The sequence below is a fragment of the Argentina silus genome, assembly GCF_951799395.1.
Source record: "Argentina silus genome assembly, chromosome: 1".
Taxonomy (NCBI): domain Eukaryota; kingdom Metazoa; phylum Chordata; class Actinopteri; order Argentiniformes; family Argentinidae; genus Argentina; species Argentina silus.
Window position 1 is genome coordinate 8534459 of NC_139655.1, and position 24760 is coordinate 8559218.

At 41.2% G+C, this 24760-nt stretch overlaps 1 protein-coding gene across 1 annotated transcript in view; it reads right to left on the reverse strand.

Moving 5' to 3' along the window:
• Positions 1–3608: 3608 nt before the first annotated feature.
• LOC310810825 (cadherin-18) overlaps positions 3609–24760 on the reverse strand; it is a gene marked incomplete at both ends in the record, with an annotated part of 50379 nt that continues 29227 nt past the window's right edge. Inside the window, 5 exons of the mRNA XM_083678679.1 lie at positions 3609–4111; positions 6263–6514; positions 12916–13033; positions 14368–14489; positions 21479–21615. Coding sequence (XP_083534805.1) covers positions 3609–4111; positions 6263–6514; positions 12916–13033; positions 14368–14489; positions 21479–21615 — 1132 coding nt within the window. The remainder of the gene's footprint in view (positions 4112–6262; positions 6515–12915; positions 13034–14367; positions 14490–21478; positions 21616–24760) is intronic.

Consider the following 24760-nt stretch of genomic DNA (forward strand, 5'->3'; position numbering starts at 1 on the left):
TTAACTTCGAGTGGTTAAGGTTAGGGTAAGTTGTCAGGGTAAGGCATTAGCAAATATTTACTAATTTACAATAATTAGCAAGAATTATCCTCCGATGGAGGCTTATGTAAGGCATACGTAAACACTGGCCGTTTTCTGTGGCATGAACAGGCACTCAGAACATAGTTGCATAAGCAGATTAAACTTTGTCACTGCATGATAATGAAACAACCATTGTGTGTTTAGAATGTCCAGTTCATGTGATCATTTGTTTTCTCTAGTTTTAATGTTGCTAGTCCCTCCAGCATGCTAGAATGGATTGTGTTCATAGTAGTTTATTGTGGCTGTGTGTGACAGTGCCACAAATGAAGAGTACACCTTTGAAAGAAAACCTAATCCATAGTAACTGTATAGAGGCATTTGGCAGGAGACTGAGCCACTGTAGTGTTGTGCACACAGCAGAGACAGAGTGGACCACAAGCATTACATTGCTTCTATTAGGCATTCGTATCCACTGCGAAGGTATTCAAATATCCTCAACATGAATCGAGTTATACATTTGTGCCAAATGTTTCAGTTTGTTTAGAGTCTCACAAGAATAAGAATAACGTGTATGTATCTCATACTCATGGAGAAGTTCCTAAAAATGGTGCGCTTGCTAAAATGAGTCATTCAGACGTCCCCATGTTTATCGGGCTATTGCAGGTCATCCATCTCGCTGACAGAGGCATTCTAAACCATAATTTGAAATTCACAGTAATTTTCATTATTGTGGTTTCTATGGAGATTATTGTCACAGTGGACATGTTCTTATCAAAGGGTGTAAAGGCTCATTCTCTTTTTGCCTCAGAGCAAATTCTGTGTGTCCAATATGCATAGACATTAGACATAGACAGTATTCCATTAGGAGAAGAATTATGGAATATTTTGTTGACTCAGTTGTCTTTTCTTTGTTTACATTACTGAAATGGAATATCTTTGGTTTCAGAATAATTTATGATTTTCAGTTGACTCTTTTCAGTCTACTCTCTTTCTGTCCATGTTGAGTTGATAACTGAACAAGGACAAGGATAATACCAACTTCAACTGACACAATGGAACAGGAAATGTTAAAACCTTGAGTGTGTGTGTGTGTGTGTCTTTTTTAAGTGAAATGTCAGCGTAACAAAAAATTAAACTGTTCATAATTTCACTTTTCCACTGCAAACTTAGTAAAAGTATATTGAATTATGGGGGGGGGGGGGGGGGGGGGGGGGGAGTTTCCGTAGAGTGAAATTTATCTTGCTGATCTTACCAAAAACCAAAGATTGATTGGACAAACTGGAACAGAATTATATTGAGTTCCATTTAAATTAAAAGATTTTCATGGCTCAAACCCGGTGAACAGATATTTTGTGTTGATATAGGAAGGTTTGCAAAATGGAGGTATAATTGAAACATCACTACTGGCACCTGAAGTGTTAACATGGATTGCAATATAATATATAATAATATGTGCCATTTAGCTGACGCTTTTATCCAAAGCGACTTACATTGTAGCGAGTGCATACATTTTTCAGTATATATGGTCCCAACGGGATTGTGTTAGATAAACAATGCTGCTATTGTTGACACAATATTATTTCACTGTATTTGGACTAACATCCTTGCAGTGCTGTTGAAATATAGTTCTGCCTTATATCAGAAATGTATGGACATCTCTTTTATTAGATTATGGTTCTATAGTTATCTTTGTTCAGGGAACAACATATCAATGTGAATGTAAAACCACTTTTATGTCTGCTCCTTTTCCATATTATCTTACTTCTACACACAAATGCAAAGGCAGGACTTGGCATCCCCACAACAACCTTATATCATATTAGAATTAATTAAACACATTGGGTTTGTTTCTCAATTGCCACCTGTAAGTACTGTGTATGTGTCATTAACCAACATGTGTAATTGCAAAGAGATTAGTTTTGCCAGTCATGTATGAAAAATCCCCTCGTTAAAGTTTTTTTGTCACTAGGTTTATCTTCCATATAGTGTGTTAGGCTTGAGTGTGAGGTGCACACACACTGTTAACAATATTGTTATTACCAGAGCTCTGAGACACTGAAACACACCATTTAGGTCAGATTTATGACCTCCTGTTTACTGTAAATGGGCTTTTTAATTAGACACGTTGACATTTGTTAATTGTGCAACTAGATCAATTAGAGGTGGCAGGAGATTTGTTTTCAGGGGCAGACTGGAATGACCCAATCGTTATCTAGACCACAGAGAAGAAATTTGATGGGTCAGACAACCAGTTTAAAGCTTGTCAAATGCAAAACAAATTAAATTCTGTGCATACAAATATTAATGTACCAAGAACAGCACACACACACACACACACACACACACACACACACACACACACACACACACACACACACACAGCCTTTTATAGTTTTATGGGGAAAGTCTTACAGTGAGAATCCATATGCGAGGGACCACCATCCCATACCGTATTAAAATCCTTCCAGTTCCCAGGTGTCCCCCAAGCCTAGTCCCATCCCCACTAACTCAGGGCAGTGTTTCTCTATCCATGTCTCAATGTTTTAACACAAATGTGACAAGGCAAGACAGTCAGAGAATCAGAGAGAGAGGGAGAGCAAGACAGAGAGAGGAAGCGTGATAGAGAGAAGGAAAGAGAGAGAAAGGGGGTCTCTGAACTTTTCATCACTCTCTCATCCCCTTTATCCAGGCCCCGTCAGTGTTTCAGGACCAGCCATGGCCCAGGGCCCAGGAATGTGTGAAAGACTGGACAGGCCTCCAGGGATTCTCAATATTAAACTGCATGTATAAAATACCATGTAACTGATGCAATTTGTCCTAGTTCTGAGGTCAGCTTTGAATAGTAGTGTCTTTTCAAAATGTTATGCCTCCCCGATGGCAGTAATAAGAGATAATGCAAGATTTCACCCATCAATAAAGAATAGTTTCGGAGAGTAAACCAGAATAGAACGTATTGGGTTAGAATGTCAGTTATTGTCATCAGATGGAAAAGGTTGCCAGAAATGGCAATTTCACAAATATAAGAGTTGTTAATTGTGTAAAACAAAGGTGTGATTGGGGAAATTACACTTCTCTGTAACGTTATTTTCAAATATTCGTTTGCTTTCACACATAGCCAATTTGTGTATTATGAATCAATTATACTCCTTTCAAGTTAGAATGTATGGTTGATAAAACTTTTTTTGTGCATTGTGCATCTAATCATTAAAACTTTGAGCAATTAAAACAATTCTCGACTGAATACGGTTCTATTGTGCAATAACCCTAAATATGTATATCTTCTCACAGAAAAACAAGTTAACACTTTGTATCACATACATCCACTCATGGAATTCAGGACTTTATTGAGCAATAAAAAATATACACCAAGGAAAATATTTTCCATTTTCCGTTAGCCTTATTTTCCATCCCAAAATCTGATTAAATTCTTCCGCATGTACGACCCATGGTCCAAAATGAAAAAAAAGGAAAAAAGGGTAGTCAATTCAACAGTAGAAGTGGAACAGCTGAAACAGTTCAAAAGCATGTTCTGTTTATTGTTAAAATGAGGAGAGGAGAATAGGTTTTGGTTTTGAAAGTGACACAGGCTAGGTCGCCACATCCGACTCTGCCTCTCCGTAGAGTTCTGCCAGTTTCTGAAACTCCGGTCCCCAGTCCTCCAGGTAGTTATAATCCTGCTCTGAGTGTGTTCCCGGGGAGTCCAGAGAGCTGATGGAGCCTGCGGGCGAGCACTGCCCCTCGTAAGCGTATGTCTGCAGGGAGTCGTAGGGTGGAACGCTGGTGTCCATGTCGGCCTCCACCAGTCTCTGTTTGATAAACTCCTGCACATCCACCTGGTCCAGCTCCAGGGAGGGGCTGTGGCATCCGCGAGGCGGCCCGCGTTGCCTTACCTCCGGCCGTACGTCCCGCCTGAACTTCAGCTCCTCAGCCGCGGCAGGGTTCCGCAGGGCGATGATGTCAAATGCCTCCGTGTCTTCCTCGCCACCTCCCTCGTCGTCGTACGTGACCACGTTCTCACGGATATCCTCCTCTGAGATGATGAGAGGCTCTTTTTTGCTCCTCCGCAGAGTGATGAACAGAACGACAATTGCTGCAAGAGACAGATGAGTGTATTAAACAACACTAGTGAAATCAACATCAACAAAACACTTTGTTGAAGAACACAATGTCATTACAGCAGAGTTGAATGGTGGTACAATATTCAGCCTGACTGTATGCTAATGACATTCTCTGCATGTGCTACGTTGTTTGTTAATTCATAACTTAACATGTTGTGGTTCATAAACAGCTAACCAAATGAGAGCCTAACGTCAGCGCTTTTTATGTGAATATTTATCTGGTTTTCCATTAGGACACAAAAACTATCCAAGCGTTGAAGAGTTGTAAATCAATAATACATATTTGCCATCATTAGCATTGGCTATGATGATTCTCTGAATCGAACCTGGTAGGATGATGAGAATCTCCTCATCTCAAATACAGTATTGTGACTGGGGAGTGAGAGAAAGGTACACTGTAACAGCAAAGCAATCCAAACTTTTTTTGTATGACATTGTTTGAGGTTCTCTGGCTGAGTATATACTTCAAATGCACCTTTTTCATCCCCAACAATAATTATGAGAATATTTCTAACATTATCTGATATTTACTGTATCTTGCTCCTAGAAAAAAAATTAAATGAAACCTACATGAACTTGCTACTGGAGTTAATGACTGTTATTCCTCTGAGTGAGTTAATGATGACTGTGTGATGTTAACACAGTCATCCATTTAATGAAATGTCATGCAAGTACATTTTCAGCTAATAATCACAACAAATTTGATAATCATGCTACATGAAAAGAGAAGACCAAGAGAAGATCTTCCATCTTGGTGAATCATTAATGCTTATGACCTTTACTTCCCCATGCAATTATTTTTGAGCAGTCACGGTACAAATTCAGAGTTGAAACAGAACAGTTTAACACGTGCCTGTCTATATTTAGAAATACAGCAGCCTGCCAGTGCGCTACGCACCATTTCTCAGGATGAGACACATTTTAACACATGCAAAAGGTGAGAGCTTTCTCATCTCTGATGATGCCCTAGAGTGCTTAAGAGGTGGGTGTATCTTTGTCATCTGACACACTGGAAATAGAGACACAGAGAGATGGAGAGAGAACGAAAGGGAGGGAGGGAGAGATGTGGCTTTTTGTAAGGTGGCAGGGGATGTACACATGTACACATCACAGATCTCTCGCTTAATGACACTTTCAACCATCTTCTATTGCATCTATACTCTGAGCTTTGTCTCACACTCGCCTCATCTCAATCTTCCACACCAGCTCCAGTATCTCACTAAACCCCTGTATTTAGGTGTCCAGATGCCTCTCTCTGTCTCCCTCTCTGTCTCCCTCTCTGTCTCCCTCTCTGTCACTCTATGTCTCCTGCTGATAATTGGTCATGCATGTGCTGTCTCTCACTCATGCGTTCACTCCAAACAGTGATGATGGCCTTTTGTTCCACCGAGCCACAGACTCTGCCATAGCGTGGTATGACTGCTGATATTAATATGCACCACCTTCACGCACTGTTGTCAGCACACAATCAAGGGGAGGGGCGAGGGAGTAGGTGATGGTGGATTGTGTTAATTATACACGCTCTCTTCCCCTGTCCTACTACTGTTCTGTTTGCACTAGAGGGTATTTGTTTGTATTTGGCAGAGGCATTTTCATCTCTCCCTTTTGCTGACTTTTCTGTGGCAGGTTTGATGCATACTCTTTGATCTCAGACTATAAACCATTTAGCACTGTAGAGCAAATGAATTTACTCAAGTAGTCTGCAGAAACTTATTATGTTGTAAATGGAGAACAGAAAACAATGTGTGGATGAAGATGATTAGTCAAACCCAGCCCAGACCCTGTGTACCTCCATGCACCCCTCTCCAAATCTCCTTGTCCCTTTCTTTGTATAATGTGCCTCCTTCTATTCTCTCTTTCACTCCCCTATCTTCATCTATCTACTGGCCACGCTCCACCTTTCCACTATCCTAACCCCCTAAACTCCTCCTTTTCTGTTGTCACTCTCCAGCTCTCCTCAGTCTCATTCTGCATTCCATCTCCGTCCTCACCCTTACATTCATCCCTCCCCCTGACTGCCCTTGCCCTGTCATCCCCTCCTCTCCTCTTCTCCTTTGCCCTTGCCCTGTCATCTCTCCTCCATGCCCCCTAGGCATGCGCCCCAGGCAGCCCCCCCGGCCTACCGAGTAGGATGACGATGCACAGCAGGATGGCAATGAGAGCCCCTGTGCTGAGGCCTGCTGAGGAGAGGAACGCCTCGCTCTGGCATGTGCGGACCCTCCCGTTGCGCTGGCACGGGCACACCCGCAGGGTCAATGTGCTGGTGCTGCTCAGCGATGGCTCCCCGCCGTCCCACACCACAATGGGTAGCTCGTACAGCTCCTGGGCCAGCTGGTTGAAACGCCTCCGTCGGGCAATGATGCTGGCTGTGTTGTCTGCAATGAGAGAATGCACTCATTAAGGGAAATTAGCCATATTGGCGCAGAAGAGTGCTTTCATTCTGGTACTACTTTCATCTCCCACTACATTCAGTCCATAGTGCTCATTCTAACCCATTTCAGCAGATGGATTTTAATGGATAAATTCAGTAAAGAACATATCTGACACCTGGCATTGTCACTGCAGGAGCAGAGTAGGACATGAAACTGTACATTTTTTGCACTTGGAGGGTGTCTTGACCGAAATGCCAGTGGTTGTTGCATGCGGTGGTTGTGGACAGTTTTTCTTCACAATGGAGAAATTGAGAAAATGCACCAAACTGAAATATTCCAACACAACCCTACAATCCAAGCAATCCTGATCTCTCTCAAGTTCGTAAACGTTTCTCTCTGCCTCTCGCTTATTGTTTCTCTGTTCGCTTTGTCTTCGTTCCATTTCCAAGGCATACAGTATATCACATACTGGAGCTGCCAATGAACACTTCACCTTGAACATCCACAGGGCCACTCTACTAATAAAGTTAAGGTTAACAGAGGCGGGCGAGAAAGAGAAGAGAACAAAAAAGAGGAAACAATTGGGGTAATCCAATGGCTGTTGTCAGAGGCACTGACGTCTGTTCTCTCCTCCACGTGGACCTCACCTCTCAACCCACCACAACGACTGAGCCGTGACCATCAGCGTCACAGGAGCTCTGACATACAGAAAATGATCAGACCAATGAACGATAGAACACAGGCTCCTAATTGGCATGTTCGGCATGTTGAGGTTCTCAACGCTCTACCACACCAGTGCACAGGACATTTAAACTAATTATCTTACTGTAAAAAGAAAATAATAAGAATACTTGAATATCAATTTTCAGCCAACAGCATCGGTGGAATTGCGGTTACTGCTACACGCCTAAAGACCACATGCTATACTTTCTATTAGACGTGTAAGTCTAAATATATTGCATTCCCCATTATGACATGGTATTGACACATCTCTGTAGTATGTTTTTACACAAGCAGCACAGGTAATATTATCCAGTATGCAGGCTTGAATGAGAGAGTGTCTCTGACTGTGAAAACACATCCTCCATACTGTATCAAACTGCTGCTCTGAAACCTCACCTCCCACTCCAATCTCTGCTCCATCTATGAATAATTAGAATGATCGACAGTTGGAATGACAACACGTACTTCAAGCTTTATTAACTCAGACTCACAGTATCACATTATCGCTGAGATGGGAGGGGGTAGAAAAAGAGAGAGAGAGAGGGAGAGAGAGGGTCGGGTTATATCTAAAGTCCAGATCCATAGCAACGTATCATCTTTTAGAAAAAAAAGAGGGGGTCCATAGCAACTCAGACTCACAGTATCACATTAACTCTAAGATGGTAGGGGGTAGAAAGAGGGTGAGAGATGCAGAGAGAGACAGAGAAAGAGAAGGGGGGGGAGAGAGAGAGACAGGGAGAGAGAGAGAGAGACAGACAGAGAGAGAGAGAGGGGGAGAGAGAGAGACAGACAGAGAGAGAGAGAGGGAGGGAGGGAGAAAGAGAGAGACAGAGAGAGAGAGAGAGGGAGGGAGAAAGAGAGACAGAGAGAGAGAGGGAGGGAGAGAGAGACAGAGAGAGAGAGAGAGGGAGGGAGAAAGAGAAACAGGTAGAGAGAGGGAGGGAGAGAGAGAGAGAGAAGGGGGGGGGGGTCAATTACAACATGGTAACATCATATCAACCCAATTACAACATAGTTTATATCATATCAACCACTGCTCTGTGGTGGGTGGATGAGGACATCATGCTCATTAACCAGCTCTCAAAGCTTCTCTGTTGCCTAAACCATGAATGTGACAGCATTATAATAAAGAGTAGACAGATAAACAGCATTGTGCCAGCACATACAATACCCTAACCAACATCCCCTAATGAGGAGACACTCTGAGAGACAGGGGAGATACTGTGTGTGTGAAATTTAGAGCCATTTTTACATTTAATCACAAAGAACACTTTTTCCTGAATGTTTCAATGATTCAATAATACTGAGGTTTTCAATTACTATCTTATAGAGAGACCTTGACTATTGATTTAGGCTGATGCAGTGGAAACAGCTTCATTTTTCATGTGCCAAGTTTCCCATTATGTAACTGGCTCTGTGTTAGTGTGTGTGTGTGTGTGTGTGTGTGTGTGTGTGTGTGTGTGTGTTTGTGTGTAGTGAGGTTGAGAGACCTTTGGGAATTCCAACAGCACTGGCTTCGTTAAGCACAAGAACTGTATGAGCCACTCACTGGCAAATGGCTTCAGTTCTACACAGCCAGATTTCAGATGTCTATTTTATTCTATTATTCTATTGTCACTTTATTTTGTTGTTTGGTTGTTTGTGATGTGAGCTGCAGTAACGCCTTAATTTCCCCAAATTACTTTCAATAAAGTACCTATCTATCTATCTATCTATCTATCTATCTATACATACAGTACAAGCTCATTAAAACTCCCAAATATCCACAGCTTGACAGCAATGCTTTCAACCAAGCTGATTAGTTTAAATACTAAAAGGTCCTCTGTATGCAAAGTGGAGAAAAATGCGTTCAAAAATCAATTGATCTATTAAATCTATTGGTTGTTTTGATATCATAGCCTCCAATTAACTGACTTTAAAAAAAGCAAATGTCATCACGCTTTGGCACAAAAAATAGGATCAAAGGATAATGTAATGTAGAGTAATTGTAGGCAAGATACAGTATCCCTTTTAATAATGTGTAAACAATGATGAAATAATCCATTACAAAGTCACTGAATACTTGACCTGAATTTAGTGCATTTGAAGTCCATTTGCAATTTGTCTTTTATTTAAAGATGCACAAGCAAGCTTTTTACAAATAGTTTAAAAAAAGTGGCACTAGTGGACCTGAAAATGTAGTACTAGGTCAGCCTCACGCACACCAGACACGCCACATGCACGCAAGGTGTGCACACTTTATATGTGGAATATTGCAACCTCATTGGTCATCTCTGCATGTGATAGAGATCCTCATCTCTACTAAAAGCTCAATTCTCATTAGCTGTTACTGCTCTCCCCTTACCAAAATGTAATAGAATATTTTTGACTCAAGAGGAATAAAGGTTGTGGAAACATGCCAAAAAGTTCAAGAGTCGATAGCAGTCGGTTTGGATATCTGCATATGTGGCTGAAAATTATATTTGATTTTGTTAAGCTACCTTGGAGTACCCTGTGGTTGCACTTTTTAAACTGTCTCTGCTCACTGCTCGCTTGCACAGAGAAAGCTTTGAAACTAAAACATTAAACTAGCGTTATAATAGATCTAATAGATAAATAGCAACCATTCTATCGATATATGGAATTTATTTTAGCTGGAATTGTGAAAAGGAAAGACTAGCACGCAAGGATTATCGGAGTTTCCGATAGGCGGTTCTACATTCCATGAAACATATGTAGCCCTGGAAATTGCTTTAGAAAAAGTTATACTTTACAGCGGATGATTTCACGACCATATCTGGTAAGAGAGTGATCCTTATGATTTATTATAGATATACCAGGCTATACCTCCATTTCAAGCTGAAAATGTCTTTCCTTAGCATGTCAGTCCTCCGTCCATCTTTAATAACACCACTAAAAAGATCCACTTTCTAAACATACACACAACTTGAGACAACAGTAAAAAAAAGAGTAAAATTAGAAGCAGACAAAACATATCCATGGCTGCTCTAACAAAAACACCTGACATATCACTTTATAATGTGACAGCTTGAAACAGCCATTACTACTCATTGAGAGCAGCAGCAATGGAATTAAAACGTTCATAATAGCTTTTAGAGATTCAGACATGGTTGCAAGCAGCCTGAAAAATGGGCCTGTGAAGTAGCCATAATGCTTTAACTGGTGTTGAGTCAGCTGAAACAAGAGAGCCCAAATAACATCCTTAACAAAAATGCCATTCAAAACGTATCAGTTTGACTGTCTGAAGCTAGACTCTTTTTGTCAGTGAAAAGCCTGTGCAGCAGCAACAATTCATAGACATGTAGTTCAATGAGGACCCATTTGGAACATAACTGAGAAGGGAAGCATTCTACACACTGGAATACATGTGTAGTGTCTGTGTAGTGGAACATGGATGAAAGAGGCTGCTCTAAGTGGGGAGAGCTTCCCCTTTCGAACACAGGAGTCAACAGTATTTGCAGGGTTCTATGCATCACTCTCACCGTCAATGTGAGTACTGAAAATAGCCTGTGTAATACACAGTGACAGGAGACCCTTTTAAAAGCAACATATTTCCATTAAAATACAACAACTTGCTCTGTCAATGGACAAGAAGTGTGGAGTTACGTGACCAGCATGAGGAAAGACTGGAACCCTCCTGTAAGTGTCTGAATACTGACTAATTTGTGAGAGCGTCACACTAGTGAATCCCACTCTCTGGCAATACCCAGCTGAAATGTCCCTTAATTGCTAGCACTCCCTCAGGCTGAGGAGAGGTTTGTTAGCTTTGTGTAAGCATTTAGTCTGCACCAAAACACTCAACATGGTTCAATTATTGATTACTCTGAGAAACAGGAGATGATGCTTGATGTTACTACAGTATGTACTTTTACCATTAAAAGTAAAATTACATGATAATAATCATCATGGCAAGCTGCTTACTGATGTAGAACCTAACCTATCAGTCTCTCCCTGCTCTGGCTATCTGTGGTGCAGAATGATTAACCTCTTTTTAAAGGGTGCAGCACAGGCATTCTGCATTAGCACAGGGAACCTGTTAATTAGACACATGCAGTTAGCGAGCAGCTTTGGGACCAATTCCATTTCAAACAAACCCAGCCAGCCAATACACCAGGTTACAACAACACTAAAGCACATTCAAGCTGTATGCTCTTATCACTCACTCCAAGGTGAGACACCACGATATCTCATATCAAAAGTGTTCAAAATACACTACTTTATTAGGTACACCTTGCTAGTACCGGGTTGGACCCCCTTTTGCCTTCAGAACTGCCTTAATTCTTTGTGGCATAGATTCAACAAGGTGCTGGAAACATTCCTCAGAGATTTTCTTCCATATTGACATGACAGCATCATTGCTGCAGATTTGTCGGCTGCACATCCATGATGCGAATCTCCCGTTCCACCACAATCCCAAAGGTGCTCTATTGGATTGAGATCTGGTGACTGTGGAGGCCATTGGAGTACAGTGAACTCATTGTCATGTTCAAGAAACCAGTTTGAGATGATGTGAGCTTTGTGACATGGCGCGTTATCCTGCTGGAAGTAGCCATCAGAAGATGGGTACACTGTGATCATAAAGGGATGGACATGGTCAGCAACAATACTCAGGTAGGCTGTGACGTTTAAACGATGCTCAATTGGTACTAAGGGGCCCAAAGTGTGCCAAGAAAATATCCCCACACCATTAGATATTTGCGTTAACGAGCAGTTGAACAGGTGTACCTAATAAAGTGGCCGGTGAGTGTACATTTCAGTGATGTGATGCATAAATTCCACGCTATAGCAGAGAGGTAATACCATGGAGCATTGAGTAGCTACTGTAAGGTCAGATGAGGTAACATTCTGTGTGGAAGGAATGTTGTTTGGTTACAGGAGTCACAGATCGTATGACATGTATCATGATGTCAAAGTGGACAGACAATTCAAAGGCAATGAGACCAATTATTTGCTCAATATTGTGGATTGTTTTGCTGTTGGAGGTGGACACATTTGAAAGGTTACTGAGGGAAAGTTACTGGCATCAACCACCAACCCTAGAGACCTACAATCAGCACTTGGCTTGTTGCACTAACCACCTCCCAGAAAGGTAGGCTGAACGGAGGTGAGGATGGTCTGTGAGTGCCATATGGTAAACCTTGACTCTCCCCTGGTATAAACAGAAAGTGGGCAGCCAAGGTTGGTGGTGCGGAGCTGGACAACTACGGGCTCAACAGACTTATCTCCTATTATCACATTGATTTTTTCTTCTTACTCTCTGGCTCAGGCAATACTCCAAAGTTGTGTGGACTATTCTCCCCGGGCTACCATGGTATAATGGGGTCTGTTGGCTGAGAGCTTTAAAAGCCATGGTAACCCCTGCCACGGCCTTTGCTGGTACACAATAAGGCAAGCAGCAGAGACTGAGAGCAGGTAATTTATTAGACAACACAATGGCCAAACATGCCAACCCTCCATGCCTGTATGTTTTCAGAGAAATGCAAAAAAAATAAAAAATTGTCAACAACACCTGTGTGATTGCACAGTCCACATATTTATAATTACAGCTCTAAGGTATCTCAATGTCATCACAGGGTATTGAATGTTTGAATATGAAAGCCAGGGTGGCGATGTGCCTGAAGGACAGAGCAGGGGAAAAACTCATAAGAAATGCACACAAACATATTGAACGCAATAAATACCTTCATTGTCCTTGAGGGTGAAGTTGGGATTAACTGGGATTCCGCTTGGCAAAGAGAAGGAGAATCGCTGGCCGTTTGCAAAATCATCCTTGTCTAGCGCAGAGATGGTCTGGATCACCTATTGTTTTCAGAAGACACACAAAGAGGTGCAATAGGACACATGAATAGCCTTCCAACCTCTGTATCTTAGACTCTCTCTATAATAAGAACTGTGAAACCAAAACATTTGAAATATACAGCAGTGAAATATTTTTGTGAAAATACTTTCATGAGGGATAAGTTATTGATATATACACATAACTAACAATGGAGTATTAAGTTAGCAATGATGAGAACCACAGTTCAATGACAAATTGCAGAATAATCCAGTTTAGTTTTCATTCTAATCACATGCCATATCTAGACATATACATGACATATACATCTGATATGCTTCATCACCTGTTAATTAAGCCAGTCTTATTGAAACAATTATACGTAGCCATCTGGATATTTCTCCACTATCCATTGTTTTTGTGTGTGTGAAAGAAAACCAATTGTTACAGGCTAAACATGTGAGCATGCCCGTCTGTAGCCGTTGGGAGTTGGCATCAAAGGCAAGACAGGGGTGCTCTCATTGCGACCCCTCTGCCGCTTTTGTCAGTTTGTTACCCTTAATTGGTAAGAGGCTCAGTAAGAAAGAAGGGAGAGCCACCCTGGGAGAGGGGTGACCCACTATACCCTTACAATGCATGCTGTTTTGATGTTCCATGAGAGAGAATGGCTTTGACTACCAATCTATTACCTCTACTGCCCACAGACAGTAAGATATTAAGAACTCACACAGGGTTGCCCAAAAGCTGTTACACTAAATGACAGCTGAGGTTAACATTGCATTTGGCAATTCCTTAGTTGAGATACACTTCCAATCAAACTGAGACCACTTTCTGAAAACAAACCTTCACAGCTCGAACTTTGGTTGCCATGGTGGCACTATTATTAATATTCTTAAATATGATTTAGCTAGTGCATCCTCCACCCCCAAACCCACCGTCTGCTGCACCCATCAGCTCCTGCCCCCTTCCCTGGTCTGGATTGTGCTGTATCTCTGCAGCATTTTTAATACGAATGAATCAAAAACTACCAAGAGCAAATTGGAATGAGCTGAGAGTCAGAGCAGTCATGCTTTGCTGCTCAGATACTCATTCTGAATGAGTGATGATTAACCAACTCACCCTCTCCAATCTCTGCTTTGCTCTCTCAGAACTACCCAAACTGCTAGGGGAAACAACAGACCTCTGCATTATGCATGTGATCAGGACCACCTGACACAGGCGCCAGGACATAATCCACAGCTCTCAGCACCTTCTGTGTGTGTGTGTGTGTGTGTGTGTGTGTGTTTGAGAGAAAAAGAGAGAGAGGGAGGGAGGGTGGGGCGTTATGGATTGTGCTAGCAGAACACTTGATATTCACCTGTCCTGGCCTTGAACTCTCGCACACAATGACCTCCTCATCTGTGGCTATTTCTGGTGGGTTGTCGTTCACGTCTAGGACCTGCACAGTGACAGGGACGTGACTAAGGAGGCTCGGGTTGTCTGGAATAAAGTAGAAACACAAAAGCCAATGAAGATTAACATACGTGTCAATGAACAAATTGTTAAGCACTTGGGGAATGATAAAGATATCTGAAATAAAGATAACACTAACTGGCATCCTACCTATAATATCCTACAAACCATTCATCTTTGAATGGACTTGTGATGTGGACCAGTATTCAGCAATGTGATCTACAAAACTAGGAATAGTGGAAGGAAATATCATAAACAGGCAAATATTTCTGGACAGAAGGTTAACACTAACAACAACAACAGTGGTTTCAGTTGCTTTAGTTTGCTTGTTGTTGTGATGGATCATCATGTGCTCCAGCGCTTGCATGAACAATTGTCCAGCAGAACGCACCAAGGGCCAAAGCCACAAAGCCGTGTGTGGTTGTTTATCAGGTGTAAATGTGCCACTCTCTGCTTGAAACATAACCATGCTTGGCTGCACTTCTGTGTGCATGATAATTTAAGGGAGATTTTGGTAACTATTCTTGCAATGATCAATAAGGCACACACTTAGCTGTAATATATTCATGACAGTCTCTTGTTCCTTATTAATTTACTATACTGTTTCATAATGCTCTATGACTATATAAGCTGCTATAAATGTTTATAAAGCATTACAATATATCATAAGAGGGTCCCTCAATAAGTTTCATGGTACACCCTCCACTATGAATAATCAGACTTGGTAAAAACGTTAATTTAACCTTTTGAGAATAAATGTTTAAACATGTCATTGTATCTTTGAATACTAAAGAGAGGCAAATAGATAAAGACACATTTGTATGCAGCCCCCTTGTCAGCTGGTTAGGGATTTGCCTAATTGTGATTACAAATTAGCCAAATTACCTGATAGGAATTCTTGAAGTCATTGGGGCCTGAATTGATTTAATTAATTTTTGAACACAGTATTAGGAATACAAAGACCCACTGAAACATTGAGACTAATTTGATTTGTTAGTTGATTATCCAATGCCAAATATAAGGAAATAAAGCCTGACTATTCTATTCTTAAAACATAAATATGCAAATTACAGCACTAAGTCTCCACATAACATTCAAGAAAGTGTTTTTTTCCTTACATTCAAATGGATAATCCTCACCCTCACTAATTCTGAGGTTTTCTTACAAAAATGGCTTCATAATTGTAATGATAATATTGTTCATGATATGCATGTTCATTTCCATAATTCAACAATGTACTCACAATATCAGACGAATACAATAGCTGGAAGCATGGTGTAGAAATGGGATTAGGGTATTTTTGTTTTACATATGGCAATGTGAGATGAGGTGAAGGAGATTCATCTTCTAAAGTTGGTTTTGTCCCAGATAAAGGTGCAGGCTATACTGCACTGATGGTACACTGTTAGAAGAAAGGGACTCAAAACATACGGATTGCGTTTCGAAACCATACAATTAAGAAGGCAGGCTGATTAAGAAGGCAGGCTGATTAAGAAGGCAGGCTCCATTATTGGCCTGAACCCAAAATCGTGTCATCACAGAGCAGAGAACTAGGAAGAAGCTGCAGACTATACTGCGATACGATGGTCACCCTCTGCATGAGCTTAGGAGTGCTTACAGTGGCCCACTCGTAATGCCTAGATGTTCCTCAGAACGTTTTAAGTGGTATTTTGTGCCAGAAGCTGTCAGGTTCTTCAATGACCAGACTACAGGATGATATATCATGTATAATAAATTTGATGATGATGATGATAATTATTGTATTGGATCAGGTTGTATTGTTGTGCTTTTTACATAATCATGTCAGATGTTGGGAGAGCCTGCAGAGGTCTTGAGTATAGAGCCAAACGAAGGAAAAAGAAAATGACTGGTGTATATACACCTTCTAGCAAATATGTATAATTATATTGCATTACATGTCATTATTGCTTCAGATTTGTGTTCTGTTTTACTTGTTATCAAGCATATGGTGCTTCACATTTCACTGTTTTTAAATTTAAAAAATGATAGTAAGCTATGTACAGTTACACAATTATGTCTGTCAATATGTTATATTCATGTAAGCTCTTTAAAATACAAAATGTGATATTTTAATGATTCTTAAGTCCTGACTAAACACAACTAGTTAATTATTTTTTGCATGGAATTGATCTAATTCAATGATTACACTGTTACACTAACATCAACAAAGGGACTCTTATCCAATGCCAAATATAAGGAAATATATGATGAGATGAGACCCTGGGTACTTTGGCAAGAAATGAGGGCCTGGGGCTTCTAGTGTTAATGCTTCCTGTTGCATGTAATTGGCTGAGCAAACAATGGGTGCTTTTGATGAAATGAAACTCAGCAGCCATTGAAAAACATGATTGTTCCCACAGTTTATAAACACTTTTTTGCCCAGCCTTTTTAATGAGTAGGTACTCCAGATGAGGAGTTTCTCATCTCACCCTATCAGAGATAGGACTCCCGATAGAACCCCTAGTAGAGCAGGGACTTGTGATAAGGAGTGTATCAACATATCATTAAGAGTGTTTGGAAACCTCAGATGGACGAGTGTCTTGTAGCTCCCAAAAAGGAGGTGTTCTAATTCTGCACATGGAGTGTTTCAAAACACTATTGTATGGGTGCTCAACCACCTCTAGATTAGAGTTCTGAGTCTCTGAGATTTATTGGTGTAACATGTCATGTTTCAAATCATCTCATAATTAATGTTTCATACATCCTAAAACATGTCTCAAAATCTTTACGTGAATGTACATACTTTATGTATGGTCTGTGAACACCAGAGAAAAACAAGTAGTTGTTTGTGACTGGCTAGAGGGTAGACGTTTGTTGAAGAGTACACATACTGTAATGTGAGCATCGCCACTGTTTGAGCATTCACTAGACTCCCCCTCTACCATCGCCTCTGTGTCCATGGTAACTCTCCCAGGTGTGATGGCCCACCTGACATTCTACTGACATTATTTACCATGGGAACAGGAGATAAAACTACATTATTACCCCCTTTGTAGTGTGACTCCTGAGACATGCATTGTCATACTACTAAAGTGGTACTGATTGGATACCATTCTGTAAGAATAAGTATTCTAAAAACTTTAGGCAATCTATGTAGCACAAAGACCTCAGCTGGAAGGGTGAAATCAACATAAGTGAGTCAGCAATCCAATATTTAGAAGTGTTTACTTAATGGCATGTTGTTTAATGATGTCGTAAGAGAGAAACAAGACAAAATAATGGTCTATTTATAGCATAGAATATTTTACCTGTGTCTCATATTTGGCCTTTATAGATGATTATGAGTCTTGAATAGATTAAAGTTTGCTTATATTAAAGTCTATATTGATATCGTTTTGATTTATTCAATACAATATTGATATTCAGCGGTTGGAAAAGCTTTAAAGGAGCAGGGCGCAAGTTTGTTGGAAATCTGCCACCAACAACATCCTCCCTAATAATAATATAACCCCCCGAAATGGACTTGCAGGGTCGGACGTTAGCTGTTGTGTTTCTGCTTGTGCGCACAATTCAAAGAGGCAGCCGCCAGAGACAGAAAGGCGAAAATTGGTGAGTCCACTCCCCTAGAACACTGTGTAGGCATTGGATCAACCCCCTTCTGTTTGTCATCTTATTTCGTTTGTCATTATTATTTCATAAGTGAGAAACGATTACAACATTCTTTTACTATCGGAGATAGTTTGAATTTCATTTCTGATAGATTGATAATTCAAATGGGCAGGGGTAGAGAGTGTCAGACAGGGCGTTTCCTGCCGTTTGCAATCAAAGTGAACTTACACACGGATATCTATTAGACTAGTTGTTCGCCAAGCAAAATTTGGGCAGAATTTTGGTTGTGAGTGTCATTATCATCTGATACTACTGTTGATGCATCAAACCTCTCAAAATCATTTTGAGATATCACTTTCAGATGATTTGGGCATGCTATTTTTAAGCATGATAACAGGGATCCTCTCCAATTGCTTTGTCCTCAACAATGCCAATACTTAATAACTAGGTATATAGGGAAATTATACAGTCATTGAATCATTACAGATCATAAATGACTATAAGTATCAACAGTATCATTGCTTTAAAGGGGCAATCTGGGATTGATACATCCATTTGTGGCGTTTCAAATGAATGATGTATAGCAATTGATTCTTGAATAATATAACATAACTGCTTCATGAGTTTAGTGTAACTATCTTACCCCATCAGAACACAAGCTTGTTTTAGTCCATTGTTTGTAAACAATGTAATTGTAAATAAACAATGTATACTGTAGCTTCAAAACATGGTTAAAACTGTGATTTTGATCTCATGGATGGTCAGTCCTTGCATCCATAACTCCAACCATTAATTTAAGAGTGGTGACATTTCTCCAGCCCCATCCCTCGGGTGTTTACCAAAAAAAGTGGAGCAGTGACCGCTTCGTTGTTTGAATCTTTGGGTGACAGTATGTAATCTTGGTTCTCTGAAGGAGATGAGGGAGACATCTCACTATGGGATATGCACTCCTGCGTTCCCTATTCACTGAAACCCTATTCAATCACTCTTGGAACAGGCCGGGAGCAAATTGCATGGTTGACCCCGCCCAGTCCAGCCTATAAAGCCTATTTTAGCCGGAGGGCTAGAGCACAGAAAAGGCACCACGTCTTTCACACCAACCCTCCACTTGAGATTGTATAGATTCCTTGTAGATGGGGTCTAGCCCCCTGAATTGTGGCAATCATATTTGGGACAAGCCTTCAGAGTTGGACCTTCCACGGGCCAAACCCATAGATCCATCCACTCGGGGTGTGGGTGGAATATTTGTCCCTACGCCTAGGATAGCATGTCCCTGCGCAATGGGAGGCGCTAAGGTCATGCGTAAAGAAACTGAGTTACCTCCACTCATCAAGCTCTCCCAGGCCAGTGCGGTGAAATCAAGAGAAGGGATAGACCGCACGTCCTCACTCTGTCCAGAGTGGGAGAAATGAGGCTGACAAGAAGGAATGCATATGAATGCGTCTGGCCACTGGTGAGCCAACGCTTCCATGCACAGACTGCGGTCTGTATCCCTGTTCCATTGTGCATAAAACCCAGGGGGAAACTGCTCCATATGGAGTGCCAAGGTCCCCACCTGTTCCTCCCTGAGACCATCCAGCCTAGTCCTTTTCATGGAGGCGATGGCCCAGGAACTTCAACATTGAGTTTCACTGCGGCACGCCTGATTGGCTCACCACATGTACTTGCCTGTGTGTCAGACACAGGTTGAAGAGCCTCTTCTCCAAGAGCCTCGTCCATCTCCATCTCAGAGAAGTCGTTGGACGCACACAGAGAGATGTCACTCTCATCACTCTCATAGTGAGAAAGTTCCTCTGCCTCCGTTGCACGGGGTCCCCCAGAGCTATGTGAAGGCTCGCTGAGAGAGGGAGAGAATTGATGAGCGATTCTCTTTCAGTTGACTCGGTTTGACCCCTCACTATTGGACATGCACTCTTGTGTACCTTTCACTGACCCCTATTCAATGACGCCTAGTACAGACCCACTCGTCCCAATAAAGGGACGTGGCAATTTCATCCTCTTCATTTGCTGACTGTCCAAAGTACTGTACTGTAGTTGTATTCTTGTAGCTTGCTACAACTTAACTTTTCCACTGAGAATCGTACAATTCTCCTGGGGCGTTAGGTTGTCTCTACTGGAAACATGCTGTTCAGCTTGACATTCAAAAGAAGATTTTTGAGGAATTTGGTAAGTTTGTCGATTTTCATCTTGTGAGCACCTGAGCACCTCTCTGAGTTAGCATGCTAACACGAGGAGGTCTGTAGCTAGCCTGTGATCTCGCTTGTAACTTGCTTGGTTCCTAGTGTAGGCTAAGGCAGGGACTAGGACAGTCAGCTAACAAAGTGACTCACAGCTGAGCCCTTGGCTAGCTTTGACAAGCAAATTTTCTCTCACCTTGTATGAGAAATATTAGCACCCTATTCGCAGGAGGGTTGGCTAGCTTGTGTTGGCTAGCTTCCAAGGACTACTGAGCACTTTCTAGTTCTACATAATTCCCAACTAGTTACCTTCATTCGTGAAACGAACCTAGGGACCTAGTGTAAGCTTTGGCTAACCACTGGGATGGTTGGCTAGGTAGCATGTTCGTTGTCATTATGACTTGGGCACAAAGCTAATCTGACAGTTGCTAGTTCTTACACTTTGCGCTAACTGAACTAGCTCAAAAAAGCAACGCGACCAGTTGGTCTCAGGCAAGTGGCATGCTATCTATCTTCCACCCTTTAGTGTAACCTCATTCCTGTACTGTTTTGGTGTCTGGGTGAGTTTCTTCTCTCCAGGGAAAATGTACTCTTTCAATGGTTGGCCCCAACTGTAGTGCGTGTCAACCTCCTTAATAACCAACCTGATCTCATTGCCCATACATAAGAATGTCCCGATTCATGCCTCAGAATACCTATGTTTACGTATGCTTGATCACGTGAATTACAACTTCAAGTGGTTAAGGTTAGGGTAAGTCGTCAGGGGAAGGCATTAGCAAATATTAGCATAAGCAACAATAATTAGTAAGAATTAGCACCAAAAAAAATTTAGGGTCCCAAGCTCGATTCGAACCAGCCATGTTCGGGTTGCAAGTCGGGCGGTTTATGACCACGAACGGCGTGACATCCTCGATGGCCCATCGACCCGGCTGGGTTGTTCAGGCCCTGAAGGTGAGAGTCAAGTGGAGACACAAGGACAAGGAGGTCTACACCTCCGTTCTCCTGCTCAAGGACAGACCGAGGCCCTTCCCCAACCAATTTGTGACCATGAGACCTCCTCCTCTGCACTTCAAGATCCCAAAGTTGCTCCCGGCAGCCCAGTCACCCCCACCAACCCTCACCTGCGGCTCTATTTATTACTGTACTTTACAAAAGCCTGCTTATTTACCATAATAGACATTTTTAAGTTAGATAAAACCATGCACACACACGCACACACAAACACACACACACACACACGCTTATATGGATGGAAACCTGGGTACCTACCAACCTCCGAGGCCATCACAGTGATGTTGTGCCATGGCATGTCCTCTCTGTCCAGGCTCTGGGTTGTCTTTATGACTCCGCTTTCCACATCAATGTGGAAATACTTATCGCCATCATCACTGCGGTCGATGAAATACCTATTTTGAGAGAAAAGGCTAGCTTAGAATTGCATGATTATCGACTCTTCACAATCATGTCAAACAGACATAACGAAATGCATCTTGTTGACTTGACGTTGAGTACACCCCGGTACTATCCACTGTGTTTACACTTCTGTTGAAGACTTAATCTATGGCATTGAGTGTTTCATGCAATGTTTTGTGTGATAGTAACATTGTATTAATGGTTTTCTAGTCAAACAAAATCGTTAATCGTGGATCAAAAGAGAACCTCGAATAGAGATCCAGATTCAGCTGTTTTCCTTGTGACTAAATGCATGAAATGAACACTGACTGTGTACTTGCTAATTTATTTTTTAATGATCCATTTACACCTCTAATCCACCATTAATTCTCATAACTAATACATGTTGGCAATTTCCAATTGACGTGAACAAAATACTACAGTAATTGGAAGATGGAAAGGGGAAAACATAATAAAGCAAGGATTGCATTCATTTGACATAATGAATTAATCCTTGCATAGCTTGCTTACAAGTGTAGCAGGCACTCAGCAGAAATGCTGTCATGGTTTATTAAATGCTCAGACGTACAAGTGCACAAAGGCCTTTCGACTAGAAGAGTGACTTTGCAGCAAGGTATTTAAAGATTACTTTGAAGAAAATAAAAACAACATGGCGGTTTCATGGCCAATTTGTAATGTTTCTATATGGTGCACTGATATACAGTACAAAGGGACAGTACACAAAAATAGGACTGATTTCAAAATATCACCTACAATGCTTGATATGGCAATTTTTAAGTGCATCACTATGTATCCTGTTCAGCCATATAGCTGGCCCTTTGGCCAACAATGACCCGATATTCTCCATCCATTGTGTTTCTACCAAGGAAGATCCTCTTTAATGAAAATAGTTTAAAATGTATACAGTTGCAAGTGTTGGAGGTATGTGGTCTATTTTTACACTAGCTATGTTATTATCGTTCTGGTCTAGTCAAAATTGAGGGATAGAACAATGATACAACAAAACCACCTGCCGTTATGAAAAAGGTACACTGCCTATTCTACAAATCTGAAATTTGCCAATGGTTAGATGGTCCTGTTATGAAGTTGTCAGCTATGCATCATGGAGGTGTCATAAATGACAGCACTCTGGCCGCTCGGGGTATATAACACTCCCTGCCTTGTTTGGCTATTAAAACGTGTCACTTGAATACCAACATTTGAAATGTAAGTACAAAGTGTCATTACTTCATAGAATCGTAGTATGAGCAAAAGCAACACCAGTGATCAAAGACAGGCAATATCGGTCCCTACTGCATTCTGACGCCAACTCAAGGACTATTTTTGAGTGTGTTGTTTATTTATTTATTTTTCAGTTCAAATGGATCTCCATCCAAGCACTTCACATTGTGTTCTCCTGTCTGTGGTGAACACTGAGGGAGCAGTAAGAATGGACGAGGGGGAGGTATCCCACCAGGAGGACTGTAGGACCCTTTCATATGTAGATTTTCTTTTGTTTACCTCAAATACTTTAAAATATCTTAAGATTCTTATGTGAATCAACCATTTGTTTTTTTATTACCCACCTACTTGAATATGCAGTAGACGTCATTCTTCATAATGGCCTAAAGAGCTAACTTTAGACAAACATGGTGGAATGACAGATGGGAGCTACAATAACTAAATGCAGTTAGAGACAGACATTAGATGGCTGTCTGAATGGAAATGCGTGAAATATCTAGTCGTGTCACTTGTTACTGAATTGACACACCACTTGTGTGTGGTGTCTATGTTGTCCAAAATCTTGTCTGACCTTATGTCTGGACACATGATTCAACTATGGTTAGCCAGTGGTGAAAACTGACTTCATTCACTAAGGGCATGCCTATAGAGGGGTCTGGGGGCAGACTGAATATGGTAATGCTCCTGGATTGCACTGGCTTGGGAAAACATAAATGATTTAGCTAATAGCCAAGCACATTCCATTATATTTTGGTCCATACAGATGTTAAAGGTGCAATATGTAGCTTTTTCTCCTTAAAAATGTCACTTAATAACCATGCTGAATCATTACTTATGATGCATTGGCAGTCTGTGACAGTGTGTGCACCTGCCAAGAAAAAAACCTCCTTTTTCAAAATGTTCGGGTTGTTTCTGGGCATCTACCACTTGCTGTGGTCGGTAACCTGCGACTTGTGTTTGTGTGGCTCATTGGCTGCCTACTGCCCGGGAGCCACAAGCATTTCTCAGTGCTGGAAGCCCATCTAAGAGGCTTGTTTGGGGAATAAGGGGATTTGTTTGAAACTTTGGGTTTAGTGAATGTGAGTGTCTCTGCTGGCGGGCTCATTTCCGTGTTCATGTTTCCACAAACATTTCCAAACTAAATAACGACTGCACTTTCAAAGTTCCTTTGCTAGTTTCAAGGCCATGTTGCTGAGACATTTGCTGGATAACAACATGAAAATTATTGACAGATTCATTGTTCAGTTAAAAGTAGTTTGCATTGAGCAAGTGGAAGGAGAGAGGAGGAGACACTACTCTGAATTATAATCCCATTGCAGTCAAAAGAGGATGCAATCCTGCATAGACATACCTTTTTAATCTTGCTTTTATTTAGGGTGTTTTATAATCCTTTTAGTCTTGTATTTTATAAAAAAAAAATCCTATTTTATTTGTAGTCTTCCTGGTCTTTTAGTCATTTGGTCACTTAGTTATTTTAGCTCATTCCTTTTATTACATTTGAGGTTTTACTTTACCATGCATTAGTCTCTACAGTCCTTTTACTGGTTTACTGTTTGAACCTCTGTGGCTGGTATATCTTTATCCTTTAGTGTTGTCTTACTGTCTTGTTAATTTTATTGTCTTTTCTACCTTTATTTATTTATTATTTTCTGTGAAGTGCATTGTGTTTCCTTCATGTATGAAATGTGCTATACTGTATACGTCATTAAAGTTTGATTTGATTAAAGTTTGATGTTTTCTTTTCAGCTAAGTGGAACAGACATTGAACAGTGGAACATCCGCAAGGCAGCCGGCCTGGATGAGATGCCCGGTCGCGTCTTCAGAGCATGTGTAGACCATTATTCAACCTTTCCCTGTCCTACTCTGTGATCCCCACCAACCAACCCTCACCATCAAGGCAACCGCCACTGTATTTAT